General features: G+C 37.6%; 1 protein-coding gene and 1 non-coding gene across 26 annotated transcripts in view; both read right to left on the reverse strand.

Annotated features, from left to right (window-relative positions):
• PARD3 (par-3 family cell polarity regulator) overlaps positions 1–25,030 on the reverse strand; it is a 674,940-nt gene that overhangs the window by 15,602 nt on the left and 634,308 nt on the right. For all 25 annotated transcript variants that reach the window (XM_045466945.1, XM_045466943.1, XM_045466952.1 and 22 more), the window contains one exon: positions 6,399–6,519. In XM_045466945.1, the coding sequence (XP_045322901.1) occupies positions 6,399–6,519 (121 nt within the window). The remainder of the gene's footprint in view (positions 1–6,398; positions 6,520–25,030) is intronic.
• On the reverse strand, positions 305–410 carry LOC123592295. The gene has a single exon (XR_006709691.1). It is a non-coding gene; the product is annotated as a U6 spliceosomal RNA (small nuclear RNA).

A 25,030-nucleotide genomic window follows, 5' to 3' on the forward strand; every position in this document is an offset into this window, starting at 1 on the left:
AAATCACATAAGGGGACCAAAATGGATATCAAATCATTTCTACATCTCCCAATGAACAATATCTACAGCTAAGAAGTAGGAAATGCTCATTTAGTCTCAAACTTGGACATTTCACATGTAGATACAATGTCACCAGCCAGAAAAAAATCCCATCAATCTTAGTTCCCAAATATATGTTTCTCTCTTTCTCAAACTTATGTATTTAAAATATATTCTAAATTTAACGAGGTGTTCTTTCCTTTCCTTTCCTTTCCTTTCCTTTCCTTTCCTTTCCTTTCCTTTCCTTTCCTTTCCTTTCCTTTCTCTCTATATGGAATGCTTCATGAATTTACATGCATCCTTGTGCAGGAGCCATGTTACTCTTCTTTGTATCCCTCCAATTTTAGGATATGTGCTCCCAAAGCAAGCACTGAGGTCTTCTTTCAGGCCTTTCCTAACCACCCACAATTTATTTGGGCGTGGTTCCTCTGTGTTTAATACTCCATGCATACCTGTATCATAAACTGTACAAAATATTCTTTTCTGTTGTATCAGCTCGACTGTAGGGCTCTAAGGATATTCTTTCTTCCCCATCTTTGTTCTCTAGCACCAGACACACTGACTGAACATAGTAAGCACCCAATACATCTGATCAATTAAATAACTAATTAAACAGCAATGCTGCAAATATGCTGGTTTGAAATCCACATTCCCAGGCAAAGTCAGGTGGCATTCCACTGCTCCTCATGGTATGGTATGGAGACTGAGAAAACCCCTGCAGGGCCTTGCAGGCTAGAACTCTGTGTTTGAGAACCATTTTCATATATACTTGCTTTTCTCCTTCTGGTAGCCACTGTACTCTTTCCTCTTTTCAGCCTTTCTGTGCAAAAATACATTGTAGGGATGTTTACCACACATCAAAAAAGAATCCTGCTTCAAGTCAATCAACATGATATATCATATCAATAAGAAAAAGGATAAAAAACATATGATCATTTCAATAGATACAGAAAAAGCATCTGATGAAGTACAACACCCATTCATGATAAAAAACCCTCAACAAAGTAGGTTTAGAGGGAACATACCCTAATATAATAAAGACAATCTATGAACAACCCACAGCAAACATCATATTCAATGGGGGAAAACTGACACCTTTTCCCCCAAGGTCAGGAACAAGACAAGGATGGCCATTTTTATTCAGCATAGTACTGGAAGTCCTAGCTACGACAATCAGACAACAAAAAGAAATAAAAGCATCCCAGGTGGTAAGTTAGAAATACAACTTTCACTACTTTCAGATGACATGATACTATGTATAGAAAACTCAAGATTCTCTCCCTCTGTCCCTCCCGACTCACGCTCTCATGCACACTCTCTCTTTCTCTCTCTCAAGAAAAAAAAAAAGAAAGAAAGAAAAAGAAAAAAGGGAAGAAAAAAGAAAATCCAATAGACCCTTTCCAAAAGCTATGAGAACTGATAAATGAATTCAGTAAAGTCACAGTATACAAAATCAATGTATAGAAATATGCTGCATTTCTAAACACTAATAATGAAGTCACAGAAAGAGAAATTAAGAATACAATCCCATTTGCAATTGCACCAAAAACAATACCTAGGAATAAACTTAATTAACCAAACAGGTAAAAGACCCGTACTCCAAAACTATAAAACATTGATAAAAGAAATTGACGATAATACAAAGAAATGAAAAGACATTCCATGCTCATGGATTGGAAGAACAAATATTGTTAAAATGTCCATACTACCCAAAGCAATCTACACATTTAATGCAAACTCTGTCAAAATACCAATAACATTTTTCGTAGAATGAGAACAAATAATCCTTAAATTTGTATGGAACCACAAAAGATCCTGAATGGTCAAAACAAGCTTGAAAAAGAAAAGTACAACTGGAGGTATTACAATTCCAGACATCAACTTATATTAAAAAACTGTAGTAATCAAAACAGTATGGTATTGGCACAAAAATAGACACATAGAAATGTAACAGAATAGAAAACCTGGATGTAAATCCACAATTATGTGATCAATTAATCTTCAATGAAGCAGTAAAGAATATCCAATGGGGAAAAAGACAGTCTCTTCAACAAATGGTGTTGGGTAAACTGGACAGCAACATGCAGAAGAATGAAACTGGACCATTTTCTTTCACCATACACAAAAATAAACTCAAAAGGGATTAAAGACCTAAATGTGAAAACTGAAACCATAAAAATCGTAGAAGAGAGCTCAAGCAGTAATTTCTCTGATATTGGTCATAGCAACATTTTTCTAGATATGTGTCCTGAGGCTAGGGAAATAAAAGCAAAAATAAACTACTGGAACTATAAAAACTATTTTATCAAAATAAAAAGTTTCTGCACAGCAAAGGAATCAACAAAACTAAAAGGCAATCTACGGAATGGGAGAAGATATTTGCAAATGACATATCTGATAAAGGGTTAGAATCTAAAATATAAAAAGAACTGATGCAATTCAACATCCCAAAACCAAATAATCCATTTAAAAAATGGGCAGAAGACATGAACATTTGGCCAAAGAAGACATCCAGATGGCCAACAGACACATGAAAAGATGCTCAACATCACTTATCATCAGGAAAAATGAAAATCAAAACTCAGACCTGTCAGAATGGCTAAAATCAACAACACAAGAAACAAGTGTTGGCAAGGATGTGGAGAGAAAGGAACCCTTGTTACTGTCGGTGGGAATGCAAACTGGTACAGCCACTGTGGAAAATAATATGGAGATTCCTCAAAAAATTAAAAATAGAACTACCTTACGATCCAGTAATCACATTACTGGGTATTTACCCAAAAAATATAAAAACACTAATTCAAAGGGATACATGCACCCCGATGTACCTATTGCAGCATTATTTACAATAGCCATATAATGGAAGCAGTCTAAGTGTCTATCAACTGATGAATGGATAAAGATGTGGTATATATATAATGGAATATTACTCAGCCATAAAAAGGAATGAAATCTTGCCATTTGCAACAACATGGATAGAGCTAGAGAGTACAATGCTAAGCAAAATAAGTCAGAGAAAGATAAATGCCATATGATTTCATTCCTATGTGGAATTTAAGAAGCATAACAGTTTAAGAAACATAACAAATGAGCAAAGGGGAAAAAAGAGACAAACTAAGAAACAGACTCTTAACTACAGAGAACATCCTGATGGTTACCAGAGAGGAGGTAGGTGAGGAGATGGGTGAAATAGGTGATAGGGATTAGGAGGGCACTTATTGTGATGAACACTTGGTGTTGTATGAAAGTGTTGAATCTCTGTCTTGTACACCTGAAACTAATATAACACTGTTAAGTATACTGGATTTAAAATAAAAAACTTAATTAAAAAAAAAAAAAAGAATCCTGCTTTAGGAAAGCTGGTAGGAAGAGATTAAGTCAATTATGGCAAACAATATAAGTAGATTAACATAATTCTGTCATGTTGTTACATGGGAATGACTCAATTTACTTGATCATCTAAAAATAAATGTTTTAGGGGCACATGGGTGGCTCAGTCTGTTGCGTGTCCGACTTCGGCTCAGGTCATGATCTCACGGCTTGTGAGTTCTAGCCTCGCGTTGGGCCCTGTGCTGACAGCTCAGAGCCTGGAGCCTCTTCAGGTTCGGTCTTTTTCTCTCTCTCTCTGCACCGCCCCTGCTCACGCTCTGTCTCTGTCTCTGTCTCTGTCTCTCTCTCTCTCTCTCTTTCTCTCTCTCTCAAAAATAAACATTAAAAAAAATTTTAACTAAATAAATAAAAATAAAAATAAATGTTTTAGAAAAACAATACCTTGAATAGTAATGTTGTTGCAGAAACACAATTAGAGATTTTTAAGGTATTATATCTGCCGAAGTTCTTATATAACCTCTGAAAGTTAAGCTACGATCTACTTCATGAGGAGTTTTTACTCTTGGATGGTGGTTTCATATGGCCAATTGGCTGCTCTAGGCTCCTCCTTCCTCACCTGAACAGAGGCAAAGTACTTCAAACTAGTACTGTTTTTCCCATTTTTCCATCTTCTCTTTTCTCAAAATTATCTTCCACAGACCCCAATTTGGTCACTAAGCCCCTTAATCAAAACGTTTATAGGTTTCTGCCCTTGTATAGAGTATATTGAGGGTGTTGGATTTTAGGAGTAAAAAGGACCTCAGAGATGATTTAACTCTAGATCACTGCTTCTCAAAGTAACATGCTTCAGAATCACCCCTCCAGGGCTTGTTAAAATACAGATTCCTGGGCCTCACCCAGATCCAGGAGGTCTGAAGGGAGCTCCAGGTGATGCTGACGGTGCTGGTCTGTGGACCACACTCGGAGAAGCTCTACTTGTATTGCTTTACCTGACACATTCAGCTTTCTCTTAAATTTTCATTATAACAAAGGGTTTAATAACTGACACTCAACCATCTACTCTAAGTCTCTTGGTTTAACATACAAGAAAACAGTCCTGAAGAGCTAGGTTGCCTGGCCAGGGGGCCAGTGTTCTGTCCTCATACCATCTTTCTTCAGCCTTCCAATCTAGCGTTGAAGGCTCCGACTACATTTCTACCTTTATCTCTCCTTCCCTACAATATAACCGACCTCTCAGTTCTGTGGCAGTTGGGTTCATACCCTTTCCAAAATAAATCAGGATCTTTTTTTTTTTTTTTTAACTGTAAGCCTTTTCTAACACTACTCTTCCTTCTAACCCTACCTTCCCATATACCTAATGTAATTATAATCCCGACATTTTGAACTGAACTCATTAACTCTTTGGACCTTAATCTCTATTCTCTCAGGAACTCACATGGATGGCATATCTTTGACCTCAAATCATCATGAACTGTCCCACCTCCAAGATCCAGGAGTCCAAAAAATATATTGTTTTGACTACAGCCCCTAGGCTTTCGAATCCCTAGAGTACTGACCCTTCTTGCATCCTCCCAGGCAATTAGGATATACGTCCCTGAGCTGTACTCACCATCCTACCCAGAGTGGGTGATGCTCCACCTGCCTCTTCCCCAGGCCTCCAGAGTACCTTCCTTGACTTTCTGCCATGTCTGACTCGTTAATCCCCATTGCAGAAGTAATCAAAAAATTATTTTTCTATTCCCTCTAAGCATTTTTAGCTATGGTCACATTACCATGTTGATCACTAATACTCTCAGCTAGAATTTCCTATCTCAAGTAGCCTGTATGTTCATGTCTAATTGAGTCTCCCTCAAGTTTCCAAAGATATTCTTCAAAATTCCCATCATCAGGGGCACCTGGGTGGCTCAGTCGATTAAGTGTCTGACTTTGGCTAAGGTCCCGATCTTGCAGTTTGTGGGTTTGAGCCCCAGGCTGGGCTCTGTGCTGACAGCTCAGAGCCTAGAGATTCTGTGTCTCCCTCTCTCTCTGCTACCTTGCTCATGCTCTGTCTCTCTCTCTCAAAAGTAAATAAACAATACTTTTTTTTTAAATTCCCATCATCTCTAACACCCCCAAACCTACCCCAATGCCTCTCATTCTCAGCAGTGCCATCATCTCCAAGACAAAACACAAGAACAGAGAGAGCACAAGTCTGGGGCTGGACTGGGGAGGATTAGCAAGCCACACTGTGGAATTTGGACTCTCTCTCTTGGGCATTGAGAAGCCATTCAAAGTTCTGTTTTAGAAAAATCACTCTGGGGAGCCTGGGTGGCTCAGTCGGTTAAACATCCGACTTTGGCTCTGGTCACAATCTTACATTTTGTGAATTCAAGTCCCACGTCAGGCTCTGTGCTGACAGCTGAGAGCCTGGAGCCTGCTTTGGATTCTGTGTCTCCCTCTGTCTGCCCTTCCCCTGATCTCTCTCTCTCTCTCTCTCTCTCTCTCTCTCTCTCTCTCTCTTAAAAATGAATAAACTCAAAAAAAAAATCACTCTGATGGCTATGAGGAGGATAAACTAGAACAGGGATATGGGCAGATAAATAAGAGGGATTCAACAAATACACAAAGGGGATAAGGGAGAATAAAGAATCAAGAATTGCTTAATACTGTACTTTGTGTACAGTAGATACACAATAGACATGTGTTGAACTAATTTATTCTGGCTCCAATTCTGAGGAAAATGTATATAGAAAAATATTTACTACACTTTAAAAAAAAGTGCATAGCTGAGAGCAAGAATCCTTTTGCTATGTCTTGTTATAAGGCGAATAAAACTGATTATGCAATGGACAGATGGTGCAACAAGATATAAAATGAAATTAGCAATGATGCAACCCAGATGGAAATGAGGGAAAGGTCAATATGTTAAAGGTCAAAGGAATTTGGCTCCATCTTGTCTTGTTTCATAAAGAGCTAAGGTCACAGCTTGGGGGCTCTTACTGCAGGGAAGTTGTCAGACTATTCGCTGTGCTGAAGAACCAAATACTCACCCAGGGTTGTTCAAAGCTATAGGTACGTCGCCGATCTTCTACATCTTCATCCTGCTTTGCTTGCTGAAATTCTTGCCGTAGACGCTGTATCCGATCATGGTTGCTAGGAGTTGATCTGTTGCTAAAAGAGAGAAGGGGCAAGAATGAACACCCTTCAGAGATACAATCTGTGAATGGCAGTTGCTAGGGAAAAAAATGGCAGCTTCCTGTGAGAGGACACTGTTTAAGAGGAAGTGAATTTATAAAACAATATTTGGGCATTTAAAAGAAGTTTTCATTTTGTTCTTATGATTAAGACTTACTGAAGTTATTTCAGGCAGATATTCAAGAGGGCAAGCGGTATTTTTAGACATTCCTTTTTTATGCGGTATTTTAAAAGCCTCATTTCCTTTCTGTAATCTGACAAGGTGTTGGCAGCCAAATTTTTTTGGAAAGGACATTGCATTACAAATCAGAAATACCAGGGTCCTGTCCTAGCTCCTCCACCTTCTTAGACGAAGGCACTTAATTTGAGTTGTGGGATTTTTTCATACGTATGAAGTGGACATAATAATCACTTTTTCTCTGAATATCATACTTGCAATAATCAAGTAAGGTGACAGCATACACTGTAGCCTTACAAATGTGCAGTATTGTTTTCGTAATGCCATGATACAAAGTTCCTATTTAGGAGTTATCAAAGGTCTGTACACAAAATGCAGTTTCTTACAGCATAAATGGAAAGCATTTTAAAAATAACTTTGGATGGTAGTTGGATTTCATCAGTTATTTAATAGTAATGTTGCCTTTTTTTTTTTTAAAGTAGGCTCTGCCCCCAGCATGGAGCCCAATGCCAGGCTTGAACTCATGACGCTGAGACCAAGAACTGAGCTAATATTAAGAGTCAGATGCTTAACCGACTGAGCCACCCAGGTGCCCCTGCCTTCTTCTTCTTCTTCTTTTTTTTTTTTTTTTATAGTGTTAATTTGTTTTATCCTTACCAAAAGCTTGTAAGATAGGTACAGATGGTAGTATTTCTCTCTCTTCCACACACACGTGTGAGCACATACACATGTAGAAACTGACATCCAAAGAAAATAAGTGACTTGTTTGAAGTCTCTCAGCTGACCAATGGGGAGGCGAGGCTGGAATCCAGATTATTCTGGTGTCCAGTCCAGCCCTCATTTCACTATGCCATGTTGTATCACTTAGTGAAACATATATCAGACTCCAAAGCCCCTGCTTTATAAAATCATACAGATTTTAAACACAGTATTTTGCAAGAGTTGTAGAGATGGCCAAAATCAATCTTAAATCTCATGGCACTTTTGGTCTATGTTACTCCCTGAGGACTAAGGCGCATCCTATCAGGGGATTTATTCAAGCGTATTAGGCACGTGCTGTCTCCCCAAGAAAACATCAGACTCCTTGAGGACAAGAATCAAGCCTTATATTTATCATATATACCCTCCAAACTGCTAGCAGAATGGGGAGCTGTAAGCTATTAGAAGACCAAGTCTCTTCATTGAAAACATGTTGCCCTGGTTATTTGGTGTGAATCTGAATTTTTCTGGCTGCCCACCCTCCTGGGTAATGCAATTTGAGAGATGTAACTTGTAAAGAGAAAGTCTGTCATAGTAGAGTATATAAAAATCTCAAATTCATATATGTCTTGACATAATTCTATGCCTTTTGAAGAATTCCAAAGACTTAAAAATCGCAAATTGAAAATATTTGCATATAGAACCACAATATTAATGTCTTCCAAGAATATGGGATAATCATTTAAACATGGGGTAGATCCCTATCACCTTTATGTTTCTATTAATTTCATTAGAGCTTCTGGAACATCCTGTCAATACTTTCAATTTGATTATTTTCCCAGTCAATAAAAGCTTGCCTTCCCTTTGTTCTTCCGACAAATATTTTGAACTGATTGCCCTAAGAACATTAAAGGTTAATGGGCCTATAAAATGTGCTACTTGGCATGATGCTTCAGTCTACATTTGTATACAGCTTAAAAGTGCCCTCCATACTCTTAAGCAGGTTGTTACTGGCTTTTACTTTTTTTTTTTTTTTTTACTTTTTAAAATTTTTTGTTTATTTATTTTTGAGACAGAGAGAAACAGAGCATGAGTGGGGGAGGAACAGAGAGAGAGAGGGAGACACAGAATCTGAAGCAGGCTCCAGGCTTTGAGCTGTCAGCACAGATCCCGATGCAGGACTTGAACCCACAAACCATGAGATCATGACCTGAGCCGAAGTTGGACGCTTAACCAACTGAGCCACTCAGGCGCCCCAAGGTTGTTAATTGGCTTTTAAAAAACATATATGGCAGCTTATAGTTTTGAACACAATGATTTTCAATAAAGGCTTCTCAATGTTAACACCCAATCTCTGGAACTCCTTGCTTTCCATGTGAAACAGTGGTAGTATAGGCATGAAGACAGTTCATAAGACAGGAAAGTGAGCATTCATTAACCTCATTGCCATTTCTCCAACTGTGCCTTTTTTGTTCCTGGAATACTTCTTCATAGCTTCTAATAGAAGGATTATAGGAGGCTTGACTGAAGAAGTATTTTATAGGTCTAACCAGAAATATTTCCTATTATTTTCATGTACCATTGCGAATTTTAACCCTATAAAGTTCATGAAGTCCAAGCCGTTGATGAAAATTGATGTCCTACTATTTGTAGTTAATTGAAAGTGCAAATCTCCCAACAAGGGAAATTGACCCAGTGTCCTTAATTCTAAATTCTGGTGACCTTGATGTTTTTCATAGTATAAGCCAAGTTCTGGAAGTCACTTTTGCCCTTATTTCAAATCTCAGCAGCTGGTGATACACTGCTTCACTCTCTTTTCTTTTGCTTCCTTTCTTCCTCTGCTCTAGAGAATGGCAACCAACTTGCCTAAGACTAGCAAAGCCACTCTAAGGGCTGAAATTGAAAAACAGGCTGCAATGGTTTTCATGATTGATGATGACTTCCAAAGACTGGGAGACCATCAAGCATCCTTGGGGGACACCAGTTGGCAGTCTGAAGGTGAAATCCTGGCTTCAAGAATGAAACCATTGCAACTGCTCACTCTGTTTCTCAGGCCAGTCTACAACAGGCCAATAATTCACATTTGGACTTCTAAAGTTCTTGGTTAGCTCTTCTGCCAAGACAGCCAAAGGAAATTTTAAATATTCATTAGCATTAGTGGCTAATCCCTACACATCCCAATCAACTTATATTTAGGTTCGTTGCCAACTTCCAGTTGCTCATTATTTTTGTGTGTGTGATGAATATAATAAAGATACCATGAATCGATCAGATGAGTGAGAGAGACAATTCAACTTAATGACAAGCCACTAAATCATAATTTCTACAGAAAGGAGGGATGAAGAGAGGAATTATAGAGATGCTTTATTTTTTATAAAGAATCCACACAGACAGACATAAGACAATTTAAGTCTAACACTAATTCAGCCTTCCCTTGCACATTGTTTTTTTTAGTTTTAGTCCAGCTGGAATTTTCTTTTACACTTTTATGTGTGTGTGTGTGTTGTGTGTGTGTTTATATATAAATTTTACACTAAGTGCAGAGGGTTTGTTTTGGTTCAGTGATATCTGGGAGTCTTTCTGACAGCACTGGCTCACACACTACAGAGATTCCTAATCCGGCATGCACAGTGCAGCCCTGAATGATATGGAACTCAAATCTTTCTCATCCATAATTACCATGGTGATTGTACCCTCTCCTGGTAGAGGTAGATCACACAGAGGACTAGGCTCTGCAGCCTTCAGAATGGACCACTGCAATGTGCTTTGCAAAAGCAGCTGAGCATACCAGTTCATGCTAACTGCAGCAAGGATCCTATTTGCAGGTAAGGGCCAAATCCTGTCCTGCACCTGTGCTCCACAGGCCATGCTATCCAACCATCTCCTTAGGTACAGTGAATGAGAAGAGAAATGTCAACAGTCGTGCTTGTGTATACATAGTATGTGTATGAGACTCATCCAGAGTGCTTGTTTAAACCTGCTGATCGACTGAGACTCACCTAGAGAGATTCTGATTCAGGCAGTCTTGTGCAGGTCCTGGGCATCAGTATATTTTTTAAAGCACTGCAGGTGGTATACGGACAGTACTTTGAAAACAATTCAGCCTGCAAACTTCATGGCTGGGACAAATTCCAATGCCTATAGGGCAGTTAACTAAAGAGTGAACAAAACTTGATGGCTGTGGCAGTACCCATGTACATTCTGTAACAAATGGGAGTAATATGCTAGGTCTAGAAAGGGAGACCCCTTACTCGGTCCCAGTAGATTGCTGTCCTGAAGGGATGTGAGCCTGGTGTTGCCTTCTAATTTTTTTTTTTTTTTTAAAGAGAAGTCAGAACTATAGTTTTCTCCCCTGTTGCCCAAATTTTTAATGTTGGCTTACTTTATTTTTTTGGTCCTATGCGAGACAAAACAAAAACCAAATACCAAACAGGTCTGTGGCCAGCTAACTTGCAGCCTCTATTTTGTATTCTGTAGATGTTGCCTGTTTTATATGTTGCTTTTCTAGGCTATTTACTTCCACTGCACCAAGATAAGGCCAGTGATCCCCTAGTAACAGGCCCAAGAAACAACTATTTTTTAAAAAAGACAACTCAGCATTGTCCATATAGTCCTGCCTCTCCTAAATTGTTTGCTCCTTCTGATCTAAGCCTGGGTATATTGCCTTACAGGCTTGAATTCTGACCTATCTTTCCAGATGAGCATATGCTGAAAGAGAAGAGTTTGTGATGTGACTGATTAATTCTTTATGGACTAAAAATACCTTAACATTTACATTTTTAATTATGCAAAAGGAATCTGGAAAACTGGAACAGAGGCCATAGCTTGAAGAGCCAGAATTCAATAGTAGGGATAACCAGAAGGTACCATCTTGGTATACACTATCTTTTCTGCACAAAGAAGAAAAACATGAAAGGGAAAGGAGAAGGTAGACAGAAGGGAGAGAACGAACTGAGCCAGGCTTTCCATGGTGCCCAGAAGGGAGAAATGATTAAGATCTCTAGTATAAGAAAAGAGAGGAAGGTAAATTCACTCATATCTTTCTTCCTATCATATCCTCTCGTTTCCTTTCCATCTTCTGATTCTTCCAGCAAACACTGTTTCAGAGTGTTTATAACTTACCTCCACATGTGTTTCTCTTTCTTAAGCTCATGACTTCATCACAATCATTTAACACATATATATTCTGTATGTCACGTCCCTGTGGCAGGGTAAGCGGATCTGCAAATGTTTGTAATGGACAGACTTCAAAGTGGCCCCATGATCTCTGCCTCCAGGTATTTGCATCTTTGTCCAACGCCCTCCCCGCCCCATACCTGGCCCCCACCACTGAGTGTGGGCAGGGCCTGTGACTTGCTTCTATCCAGTGAACTGTGGCAAAGGTCAAGGAATGGATATGATTACATTTGTGTGATTATATAAGAATGCAGTGTCCATCTTGCAAGTCCTTATCTCTCTTTTCTGGCTTTGAAGAAGAGAGCCGCCCTGAATCCTACAGCTGTAAAGAACAGAATACTGTCAACAACTCCAGGAGCAGGGAAGCAAATGCTTCCCTAGTGGAGCCCTCCAGTGAGAACCCGGCCTAGCTTACCCTTTGATTGCACCTGGATGAGACCCTGAGCACAGGATTCAGCTGAGCCATTGCTGGATCATAGAAACTGATCCATAGGATCTGATATAATAAGCTGTTAAGCCTGTGTTAACTTGTTATGCATCAATTGAACTAATACCCATTGATGTTGGCCTTGGCCATGTGTCTTGATTTGGCCCACAGGATGTTAGCGGATGTGATGCAAATGGGGGTTTGAAATGTGATTGCACAGTGGGTCTGCTTTCTTGTGTTCCACTGCAACAAAAGACAACAGAAAGATAACTCTAAACCTCCTTCCCTTAAACACACACATGCACACACACACCACCCCCCCCACCACTATCATATCACCTTAGACAATGTTGGGGGAGGGAGGTTGTACATACTTATTAAATGAAATAAAGTAGCCTAGAAGCACAAAGACCTATGCCCTACCCACTGTTGCAAAAACATGTTGGTTAGAAGAGCAGAATATAAGAGAGGAATCATATTTTATGAATGAGCTTTACCACTACCATTTATACGGTTAGTCACTCCAAAGTTCTAGCCTCTGAGAAAAATTGCAGAAAGTAAATACTATTGCAGAAGATGTCCCTGAAAGATGGTTACTGCCAGATCTTAACACATGAAACCAATCAAATGTGCTTTGCACTGAGCACCAGTATATAGCCAAGAATGCTCCAATAGAAATCTACCCAATTGCTTAGAGTGACTCCTTAGGTAAATCTCCCCATCACTTCACTCAAAATGCTTATTCTGGCTCTGTGATCTCCAAAAATTAGTCCTCATGAAACCCAAAGCAGCAATGTGGGTGTTTTCTTAGGGTCTGGTGAAAATAGACCTGCCAACCAGGTCATTCGGTAAAACTGAACTCAAGGGCTCACTCCTTTTTTCTCTTCCTGGTAGAGATTGGTGACCTGCCAGGATCTGACACGACTTATGAGGAGATATTCCTGGTTCAAACTGGCTTTACTTAGTCTACCCAGAGTTCAGGACTTAGTACATGTCCCTCATATCCCCCATTTACTAAAGAACAGGCACACAAGGTAAAGATTTTGTTAACCATATCAGCTTATATCCTCAGCCTTTTCATTTTTGCTACATACCTCTAAGCCATAGCAATTTACTTTTTGGCCTAAGTGCAAAATTCTATCCCAAATGCTACTGAATTTCACACCTGCACTTGGCATCCAATTAGCAGAAATGCAGAAGGACATTATTCTTTTCCCAATTAAAAAAAATAAAGAGTTAATTTCCAAATTCTATCTGAGATCCTGGATATCATGCAACTCCACACTCGCAGCTTATTCCCGTTGAGGTATTTCCAGCACTCCCTCAGGTGTCACATGCGTACACCAGAGGGGGACCCTAGAGCTTTGCTGCTTAAGGAACTCCCTGCTTAAGGAACTATTTCTTCTCCACCTGCTAGCGCTTCAATGTCCTACCGTCTCCCAGACTCTGGGATTTTGCAATCAAGACGTCTGAAACATCAGTATGGTCTGCATCCCAGCACATTTAGGAAGGAGAAGATAGTAAGTTAAAGCTTCCAGGACACCGCTTATTACAAGTAGAGACCATGTTTTCCTGAACTCTGGCTCTTCTGAGCCTTTGATGATGTCTTTAGATAACTCAACCTTCACAGGATGTCCCTATGTTTTGGTCCACTTATTTCAGGGAAATGTATCTCTTTTTTGATTTCCTTGGTAGGTCCACAAACAAAAAGACTAAAGATCTACTACATTGTATAAACAACCCTTCAAGTTTAGCATTACTTTTCAAAATATTTTCACTAGAGAAAAATTAAAGCACCTTTCCCTTCTTTGTCCAATTCCTTATTCTCCTTGCATCCCTAGAAAAGGGCAGACTTTTCGTCCCTTTATTCATATCAACGGCAAGTCTACAATTCAGCTATTTCATGGATGTCACTTGAAACAGACACCAGGGCTGGAAAAGGCAAAAAGTGACACTGGAGAAAACATATGTAGGGCAGAACTGTCACATAGTTTTAGAAACAGGCAGCCAGCAATGACCACAAGCGTCTCAGATCATTAAGCAATGTCTTACTGTGATGTCATGCACGGATGTACAGAGTTGTAATCCTTTCAAAACAGACAGATTGTCAGCATGATAAAGTGGATACAAACAAGTTCCTGAACAGTGTTGGGGGGAGAAATGTCACTGAACGAGAAAGGGATGGTAGCACGACTACTAGGGGCTGGTGTCATTTAGAGACTACAGGTACACCACATTCTTCTCCCTTAGTGATTTCTCTCTACTGATTAGCAATTCCATAAACTATTCCTGATCTTGTAATCGCCAGACAAATAGTTATAATCTACAGATGTCAGAACTGAGTTCTTAATTGCTGTAAATTAGTGAGCAAACACAGGTTTCTCATTAAACCCATTACACCCCGTATGTTAAAATGGAAAACTGGTCATGTGTTTTCTTTCTTGGCACTCAAATCAGGAGCATTCTTCGTAAAACCCTAGGTGCAGAGAAGCAGAGTGATATTGCCAGGGAGTGTGTGGCAGGATCCTGTTCCTGAAGGTGTATTTATTCCTGGGGTAAAAACCTTCCAATGGCAATGGCTTTGTTGACTCAGTTTTAATGATGAGCTACATTGCACCTCCATCTTTGCTTTCTTAAGATGGAGTAAAGTGGTGTCACCCCTCCGTGAAGGCTTTTGCTTTTCTAGGAGGAACCTAGAGTGCTTCCTCCCACAGCACTTGGGTTTGCCTCCTGTTACTTGTGCAGGTGAAAAAGCACAAATTGATAGATTAAAAGGGATGGGAGGAAGAAGCAGACCGAAATACTGTGAAAAAGCATAGCTGAATTTTCATATTAGGTAAGCATTAGTCTTCTGGCTAAGAAGACTAGGGCTTTCTACTCTAGCTCTCTCTCTCAGACTGGAAGATTTATGAGAAATGGGGGAAAGGCTGGGAGGGTTAAACCAAGAAATGTATCAATTACTAAACTACAAATAAAAATAGCTCCTCTGCACAAGCTTCATTAAGTTTTATCAGCAAGTATCTTGGGGTTTTACACTCAAACCACAGGTCATAAATTCACAGTAAATCCCCCATATGTTCACCAAACACCTGAATTCAATTTCTCTTCTGGTTGTGAAGCAGGAATATGGTGCCCCAATTAATTATGCATGCAAAGTTAGTTTCTAACAAGGGGAGATTTTTTTTTCAATGCTGATGGGTATTTATAACATCTGAAATTTTGGGATAGAGGTTTCTTCAATCTTAGCAATTTTATACTGGCACATAGGTATAAATTCTCTTCTGGGTTTGAACAGTGAAGAAATAAAGTTGGTAAACACTTTGTTATAATGTTTGCAGTTTTCTATAGATAATCTCAGACATTTGTGAGATGTGATGATGATCTTAATATTTACTTTAAGGTTTTTAGATAAATGTCACTGCGGGTATTTACAAATCACTATGAATTATAGAGAAAGTCTAAAGTGAGGCTAACTGGCTATATTTATATGTGTCTATACGTACATGTGAAATTAGCTACTTAGGAAATATCATGTCATTTTCAGTTTATTTTCACAGTTTTGCTCATCATCTGTAATATGGAAAGAATTATGAGAAACTTATGCAAATCCCAAAGGCACTCACTTTCCTCAGCTGATAAAATTCATTTTCAGATTTTGACACCCATGATTTGTTGTCCATTTCACACCAATTTCAGTGTAATAAATCATAACAAATTAAAAACATACAGCTATGTTCTCTGGGTTAAAAAGGTAGTCACCAAAGCTGTTAAGACAGCATTTGCTTCTGATGTGATGAGTCACACAGAGGGTCACCTCTCTGCATCAGAAAGACTCAAGCCTGGATCTCACCCTGGGTCCCGGTGTGGTCATTTGGTAACAGGGCTATCATTTTATAAGCAGCAAAATCTCAGGAATGTACCCCTCGCCCCATTTTATTACTATCATCACTCTTCCTTATTAGCCTGTCACTGGTCTCAGGCAGGAGTGAGAAAAATTTAGCTTTACTCTTTCGAGGGGAGTTCCTCCAGCTACAAAGAACACACACGTGCACAGACATACATAATTTCAGGACCCAACAATAAATACACAGAAAAAGACATTCTATTGTGAGCCCGAGGTCATGTTTCCTGACTAGTAAATTTCACAGAAATGATCCAAGCTGTTTTCTACCCCAAAAGATTGCAAAATCTATTGCAGTCACACCTTCAGTGAGGCATTTGCTTAAAACTTGGTACAAAGTAATACTATTTCACAGGCTTTAAAAGACTACCAAAGAAAAACTAATTATCAAAGTTTTCGTTTCAGAAATCATGTTCTCATAAAACTTCCCAACAAATGAACTTTGAGTATCATGAGCCCAAATGTTAGAGCCTAATACCCCAGAGATGGTTGGAGAAGCCAGACTAAACCTCCCGAGGCCCCTAGAGGAGAGTGGGCGAGGGCAGTGGAGAGCAGTGAGTCTTCCTCACTCCCTAGTAAGCTACTCTACGTGCCTTGAAAGGAATAAATGTTTTCCAGGTAAACACATTCTTGAAAATCAAATGTTATTGCCTATAAGAAAACACATATGTCATTTCTCTGCACAATGCAAGACGCTGTTGTAATTTGGGGCTAATGCCCCAAGTGTACTTACTTTTCGTAGATCGTGTGATTTTCAGAAACTGTATAATAAATGGCAAGGACATATATAAGGTATTCTAATAGGTTAGAGAGTTGAAGGAAGTTTATGGATTATGCTATTCTTTCAATAAAACCACTGGGGATATAAAGGTTAGCCAGTTGTGACCCACAGCTGAAGCCTGTGCTTCTAACTAAAATATACATTTGTGTGTCTGAATAAAGAGCAAAGGAATTCAACATTATAAGTGAAAGTTCTGGAGAATGAAAAGAAGAATGAAAATCAGGAGTACATTATGAAAATTTGAAATAAAACAGCAATGGAAATTCAATTACAAAACCTGATGGGTTTTGATGACAAAATAAAACGATTATCATGTTCCTTTTCATATTAGAGAGGTTTTATCATACAAGCATAGAAACTAATTATAGAACCATTATTTTAATTCTTTAATCATGAAATGATTACATAGAATTCAAGGATAACATTCTTTTGGTTTTTGCATTCTCTGTCTTTAATGACAGCATAATTGCAAAATACTATACGAAACTAAGCTATGTTTTTTTTTTTCGAAGATAAAAATTCCAATGCAATACAGTGCTTAATGCTCAAGTCAATTCTAAATTATGGATAAATTCTATATGGCTTTCCTAAAATGATTTAAAATGGAAAATAATGTAATAGGAGATATAGCGCCTGTGATTTCGTGACTGGCTAACTCTGAAAGGTTTTTGAAAACTAGAATAAAAGCAGAAACATATACTTACTGGTTTTCTAAAAAAACAGACATTGAATGTGCCCAAATGAAGAGTTTATACATATCATTGATTTTAAAACATTTTTAAAGATCATTGGAATACTTCTACTGACTGATAGTTTTTTTACATCTATTTATGTTCTTAATTAACATCATAATTATTAGCTAATAATTTTCTAGGTTTTTATTAAATTCACGATTTGGCCATGTCCCAACTTACAAATAATTTATCTGGATAAAGGAAATAAATGAGATGGAAACATCAATCGGTTTGACTTCCCATTTCATGTTTAGTTAAACTGTTATGAAAAACACAAGAAGTGTGACCATATTGATTTGGAATTATTGACAAATTCCAAAAATTGCTTGCATCATTGTTTTGTAAATTACACTTTTTCAAAGTAAAACTTGCATATACATAGTTGATGTTTTTTTTTTTTTTTTTTTTTTTTTTTTTTAAATTTTTTTTTTTTTTCAACGTTTATTTATTTTTGGGACAGAGAAAGACAGAGCACGAACAGGGGAGGGGCAGAGAGAGAGGGAGACACAGAATCGGAAACAGGCTCCAGGCTCTGAGCCATCAGCCCAGAGCCTGACGCGGGGCTCGAACTCACGGACCGCAAGATCATGACCTGGCTGAAGTCGGACGCCTAACCGACTGCGCCACCCAGGCGCCCCACATAGTTGATGTTTTTAAACACTAAAAGTCTTAAAAGATTCTTCTGCTTCCTCACCTCTTATCCCTCTGTCTACCCAGTCCCAAGATAAACACTTTTAAATCTTTTCACTGTTTTCTACAATAATCCTTTTTAATTCAACCTGAGATACTCAGCCCAGATCAATCATAATTCCTGGTTTGTGATACAGTTTGCTGATGATTCTTGCATGGATCACTTTCTTCCATACAGTTAGTGATTTTTAATACTGTACTCAATATTATTAAAAGTAAATTACACAAAAAGTTTTATTACACAAAACAAAAGCTAGGGATTTAACAAACTCATATCTAACTAAATACCTCTGGTATTTCACTACATATTTCTTTTTTTAAATTATTTTAAATGTTTATTTTGAGAGAAAGAGAGAGAGAGAGAGAGAGAGAGAGACTGAGAGAGAGAGAGAGGAGGAGTGGGGAAGAGAGAGGGAGAGACAGAGAATCCCAAGCAGGCTCCATGCTGCCAGCACAGAGCCCAATGTGGGGCTTGAACCCACAACCTGTGAGAGCAGGACCAGAGCCACAATCAAGAGTCGGATACTTAACCAACTGAGCCACCCAGGTGCGCTGCTGTTTTTTTTAATTTAAATTCAAGTGGTTTACCATATACTTAATAATAGTTTCAGGAATAGCATTTAGTGATTCATCACTCACATATAACATCCAGTGTTCATCCCAACAAGTGCCCTCCTTAATGCGCATCACCATTTAGCCCATCCTCCCACCCAACACCCCTCCAGCACCCTCAGTTTGTTCTCTGTATTTAAGAGTCTCTGATGGTTTGCCTCCCCCCCTCTTTTTTTTAATCTTATTTTTTTCCCATCCCCTATGTTCATCTGTTGTGTTTCTTAAATTTTACATATGAGTGAAATCATATATTTGTCTTTCTCTGGCTGGATTATTTTGCTTAGCATAATACTCTCTAGTTCCATCCACGTTGTTGCAAATGGCAAGATTTCATTTTTCTTTTTGATCACTGAGCAATATTCCATTGTGTGTATGTGTGTGTGTGTGTGTGTGTGTGTGTGTGTATTCATTCATCAGTTGATGGATGTTCACTACACATTTCTGAACAATTTTAAACATTATCTGTTGACTTCGTATGAAGGTAGAGAAAGCATTTGCTTGCTTGCACACTGCAATCCCAATGTTATCTCCCACATCCTCCTGAGTAATAGCACAGCTTTTAAATAAATTTTTTGTATTAACACTATTTATATAAATACTGTTCATTACTAATTCAAATGGAGCACTATGATTGTATTTCCTTTCTTCTATGACATTCTTGGTTTTTCTTTTGCTTCATTTTCTTAGAGCCTAATTTTTTCCACCCTTGATAGTCAAGCAGTTTTAAGTTCACAGCAAAATTGAGAGGAAGGTATAGAGATTTCCCATAGACGACCTGCCCCCACACGTGTGTAGCCTCCCCCATGATGAACATCCCCCACTAATGTGGTACACTGGTTACAACTCATGAACCTACATTGATACAACATTATTTCTCAAAGTCCATAGTTTACATTAGGGTCTGATCTTATTGCTGTGTATTCTATGGGTTTGGACAAATGTATAATCACATCTATTTATCATTATAGTAACATACAGAGTATTTTCTCCATCCTAAAATCCTCTGTGCTCTGCCTATTCATCCCTTCCTCTCCCACCTGGCCTGGAAACTACTGATCTTTTTACTGTCTCCATAGTTTTGCCTTTTCTAGAATGTCACATAATAGGAATCACATAGTAGAAAGCTTTCCAGGTTGGTTTCTTTCATTTAGTAATATGTATTTAAGTTTCCTCCTGTCTTTTCATGGTTTGACGACTCATTTATTTTTAGCTCTAAATACTATTCCATTGTGTGGATATAACACAGTTTATATCCATTCACCTACTGAAGGACATCTTGATTGCTTCCAAATTTGGGTAGTTATGAATAAAACTGCTATAAGCATTTGTATGCAGGGTTTTGTGCTGACATAAATTTTTAGCTCTTTGGGGTAAATACAAAGGAGCACAAGCGCTAGATTTGTAAGTTGTGTTTAGTTTTGTAAGAAATTTACAAATTTCTGTCTTCATTTTTGCATTCCCACCAGCAATGATTGAGTTCCTGTTGCTGCACATCCTCACCAGCATTTGATGTTGTCAGATTTTGGTCATCCTCCTAGGTACATAGTAGCATCACACGGGTGTTTTAGTTGGCGTTTCCCTGATGACACGTGATGTGAAGCATCTTTTCACACGTTTACCTGCCATCTGTGTACCTTTTCTGGTGAGGTAACTCTTAAAGGCTTCGGTCCATTTGTAAAATTGGGTTGTTGGTTTTCTTATTGTTGAGTTTTAAGAGCTCTTCGTATATTTGGGATGAAAGTCTTTTATTAGATATGTAGTTTGCTAATATCCTCTCCCTCTTTGTAGCCTCTTAATACAAATTTCCACATAATCAAACCTATCATAGTTTATCTATTCCAATTTTTTTCCTGGAGCCCTTCAACTCAAGTGTTTCTTCCATGCTCCAATCTGCACTGGCTCTCTAGTTTTCTACACAGTGGAAGTTCTGGCACCTCCCTTCATCATCATCCTGGGATTTGTTAGAGGATACATTCTGTAGCTCTCTAAAAGAAGATGTATTGGAAGCAAAAAACAAAACAAACAAACAAAAACCAAAAACATGTATTTTTACATGCTTAAACTATCACCACTTATTGACAGTTTGGTTAGATATAGAATTGCAGTTTGGAAACATTACCCTTCAATGTTTGAAGGTGTGGCTTCATGGTCCTTCTAGGTTCCAATGTTGCTGTTGAGAAATCTAACATTCTGATTCCCAACTCTTTATTGCATATGTTTTAAAAGGATCATCTCTTTATTTCTGTTATTCTGAAACTTCACAATGCTGCTTCCTTTTAAAATGGATTTTTCAGGGCACTAGTTAATTCTTCAACTTAGAATCTTAAGTTCTCCAGTTCTGGAAAACTTTCTTCTGTTATTTTTCTGATAATATCTCCATCATTATACCTCTTTTCTCTTTCTAGAAAACATATTAGTCATATGCTGGACCTCCCAGAATGAAATTTTGATTTTTTTCTCTCTTTCCCACTATATTAGTTTTTTCTTATGTCTCCTGTTCCCCAATAAACCTTAGAATTATTTCTGTTATTCTTTTAGAATTTATACATATAAATTACTTTTTTAGAATATTTATATATTAACACATTACATTTATATATTTTATATACAGTAATATATATGTAAATATGCATATATATGTGTATATGTATATACTTTAAAAAATATTTCTATATATATTAACTTGAAGACTAAATTTTTAAAGCATTGGGTTTGTAATCTACAAAGCTCCAAATGTAGAGCAAATCTTATTTTTATGATTTAGCCAATTCCTCCAAACTTTTCTTCCCCAAACACATGTGCTGGCATTATACACCAAGTAGTTTTCCTTTCTTTGACATGTAATGAAATTCACAGTTTGACTTTAGATGTTTACTATACAAGTTTACTCCCACTGCTCAAAGTGGTGATTATGATTTATAATTTTTAATCCTCTGTTTCAATATTTGCTGGCCTCTACTCTTAATTCTCCTGCCAAATACTGACCAGCTGCCACTTGAATCTCTTAAAAATTATCCCACTGGTACTCATGGTAGAATGTTTCATGACTTTTTGCACAGTGCCGTCCTCACCATAGCTACTGAAGCATAATTTGAGAATATAGGCTGAGGCTCCAGCCATCCCCACCACACACAGAGCTGATGCCATTTTCTAAGACAGAGCATAGTTCTATAGCTAATGTGTGTGAATTAATATAAGCAAACTGAACCTAGTGTAAGATCCTGGAGAATCACAGTCTTAGAAGAACCAACTGATGTTCTGATTAACTAAGAGTTTGCCAAAGGTCTTTTTTGTGTGTTTGTTTTAACCCTTGAGTTTGAATACCCTTCTAGAAAGCACTAAAGTGTCTTCCATTTTGGAAAAAAGGAATAATGGATACCACTTAAGTTTTTTAGGGAGTTTTAAGATTCTCATGACCTTTAGTTCTCATTATTGAGTATTTGACTAGAAAAAGGAAACAACTAAGCTGAATCTTATTCCATCAACTACAGGATAATACCCAAAAGCTCTTTTGTTTTCTCGCTGATTTTTTTTTTCCTACAAACTCCCATAGCAGCACTTTGTAGGCATCTACCTCTTTCTCTTAAGAGTGTAACTTGCAGGGGTGCCTGCGTGGCTCAGTGGTTTGGGCATCTGACTTTGGCCCAGGTCATGATTTTGCTGGTCCCAGGTTCTAGGCCCACGTTAGGCTCTGTGTTGACAGCTCAGAGCCTGGAGCCTGTTTCGGATTCTGTGTCTCCCTCTCTCTCTCTCTCTCTCTCTCTGCTCCTCCCCCACTCACACTCTGCCTCTCTCTCTCTCAAGGATGAATAAATGTTAAAAAAATTTAAAAAAAAAAGTGTAACTTGCAAACACATTGGCTAATTGTGTATCTGTCTGGTAGACTTCTAGTTAATTGAGACTTTTTGTATCATATTGCTTACACATGATTTTAAAATTATACTGCAGCGGCAACAAATGAGAAGATCTTTATTTATTTTAGGGCATAGGATTTACAGAAGAGTTTCCCTTCTCTAGTTTGACTTTTTCTCTATTTGAGGCATTTTCATATAAAAATGTGAAAAAAATCAATAATACTGACTTCCAGATACAAGCTGTTTAAAATATGAATTAAAAAACCCTTTGACCTTTATAAGTTGATTCATACAGTCAAATTTTCACTTCTTTCTGTCTAAAATGTTGTTCAAATACTTTGACACTTCACTTTTAAAATTTTTATTTTTATTCTTTTATTCAAGTATGTATTAACATACCATGTTATATTAGTTTCAGGTATATAATATAATAAGCTTCAATTTTTAATGCTTCTCTTTAATTTTTAAAATTTTATATTAATTCAAGGTAGTTAGCATACAGTGTAATATTAATTTTAGGTGTACAATATAGTGATTCAACACTTCCATACATCACCTGGTGCTCATCACAAGTGCCCTCCTTAATCCCCATCACCTATTTCACCCTCCCCATCAGTTCTCTATAGTTAAGAGTTTCTTAGGTTGCCTCTCCCTCTCTCTTCTCTTTTTTTTCCTTTGCTCATTTGTCTTGTTTCTTAAATTCCACATATGAGTGAAATCATATGGTATTTGTCTTTCTCAGACTGACTTATTTTGCTTAGCATAATACACTCTAGCTCCATCATTCTTTTTTATGATTTTCATTATTTTTTATGACTGAAAAATATTCTATTATATATATTGAATTTGTAATCTACAAAGCCATATATATATGGCTGCTTCTATAATTTGACTATTGTAAATGCTACTATAAACATCAGGGTGCAGACATCCCTTTGAATTATTATTTTGTATTCTTTGGGTAAATACCTAGTAGTGTAACTGGTAGATCATAGGGTAGTTCTATTTTTAACTTATTGAGAAACCTCCATACTGTTTTCCACAGTGGTTGCACCAGTTTGCATTCCCATCAACAGTGCAGGAGGGTTCCCCTTTCTCCACATGCTTGCCAGCATCTGTTGTTTCTTGTGTTGCTGATTTTAGCCATTCTGACAGGTGTGAGGTGATATCTTATTGTAGTTTTGATTTGCATTTCTGAATAAGTGAGGATGAGCATATTTTCATGTGTCCGCTACCAATCTGGATGCCTTCTTCAGAAACATGTCTGTTCATGTCTTCTGCCCATTTTTTAATTGGATTATTCATATTTTGGGTGTTGAGTTTTATAACTTCTTTATATATTTTGGACACTAATCAGATATGTCATTTGCAAATATCTGCTCCTATTCCATAGGTCCCTTCGTAGTTTTGTTGACTGCTGTGCAGAAGCTTTTCATTTTGATGTAATCTCAATAGTTTATTTTTGCTTTTATTTCCCTTGCCTTAGGAAACCTATTTAGAAAAAAGTTGCTATGGCTGATGTCAGAGAAATTCCTGACTGTGCTTTTTTCATTGTTTCAGGGCTCACATTTAGGTCTTTAATATCTTTTGAGTTTATTTTTGTGTATGGTGAAAGAGAATGGTCATGTTTCATTCTTTTGTATGCTGCTGTTCAGTTTACTCAACACCATTTGTTGAAGAGACTATCTTTTTCCCATTGGATATTCTTTCTTGCTTTGTTGAAGATTAACCACATAATTATGGGTTCATGTCTGGGTTTTCTATTCTGTTCCATTGATCTATGTGTCTATTTTTATGCCAGTACCATACCGTTTTGATCACTAAAGCTTTGTAATATAACTTGGAGTCTGGAATTGTAATGCTTCCTGCTTTGCTTTTCTTTGTCAAGGTTGTTTTGTCTATTTGGGGTCTCTTGTGGTTCCATAAAAATTTTAGGATTATTTGTTCTAGTTCTGTGAAAAATGCTGTTGGCATTTTGATAGTGATTGCTCTAAATGTGTTGACAGCTTTGGGTAGTATAGATGGTTTAATAATATTTGTTAGAACAACAAATAAAGTCTAAAGCCAACAGAAGGAAGGAAATAATAAAGATTAGAGCAGAAATAAATGATATAGAAACTTAAAAAAAAGAACAGATCAATGAAACCAGGAGCTAGTTCTTTGGAAAAAAAATAATAAAATTAATAAACCTGTAGCAAGACTTATCAGAAAGAAAAGGGAAAGGACCCCAATAAATAAAATCACAAGTGAGAGAGAAGAAATAACAACAAATACCACAGAAATACAAACACCTGTAAGAGATTGTTATGAAAAACTGTATGGCAACAAATTGGACAACCTGGAAGAAATGGATACGTTCCTAAAAATATATAAACTACCAAAACTGAAATAAGAAGAAATGGAAAACTTGAACAGACCAATAACCACAAAGAAAT

The sequence above is a fragment of the Leopardus geoffroyi genome, chromosome B4 (genome assembly GCF_018350155.1).
Source record: "Leopardus geoffroyi isolate Oge1 chromosome B4, O.geoffroyi_Oge1_pat1.0, whole genome shotgun sequence".
NCBI classification, from domain to species: Eukaryota; Metazoa; Chordata; class Mammalia; order Carnivora; family Felidae; genus Leopardus; species Leopardus geoffroyi.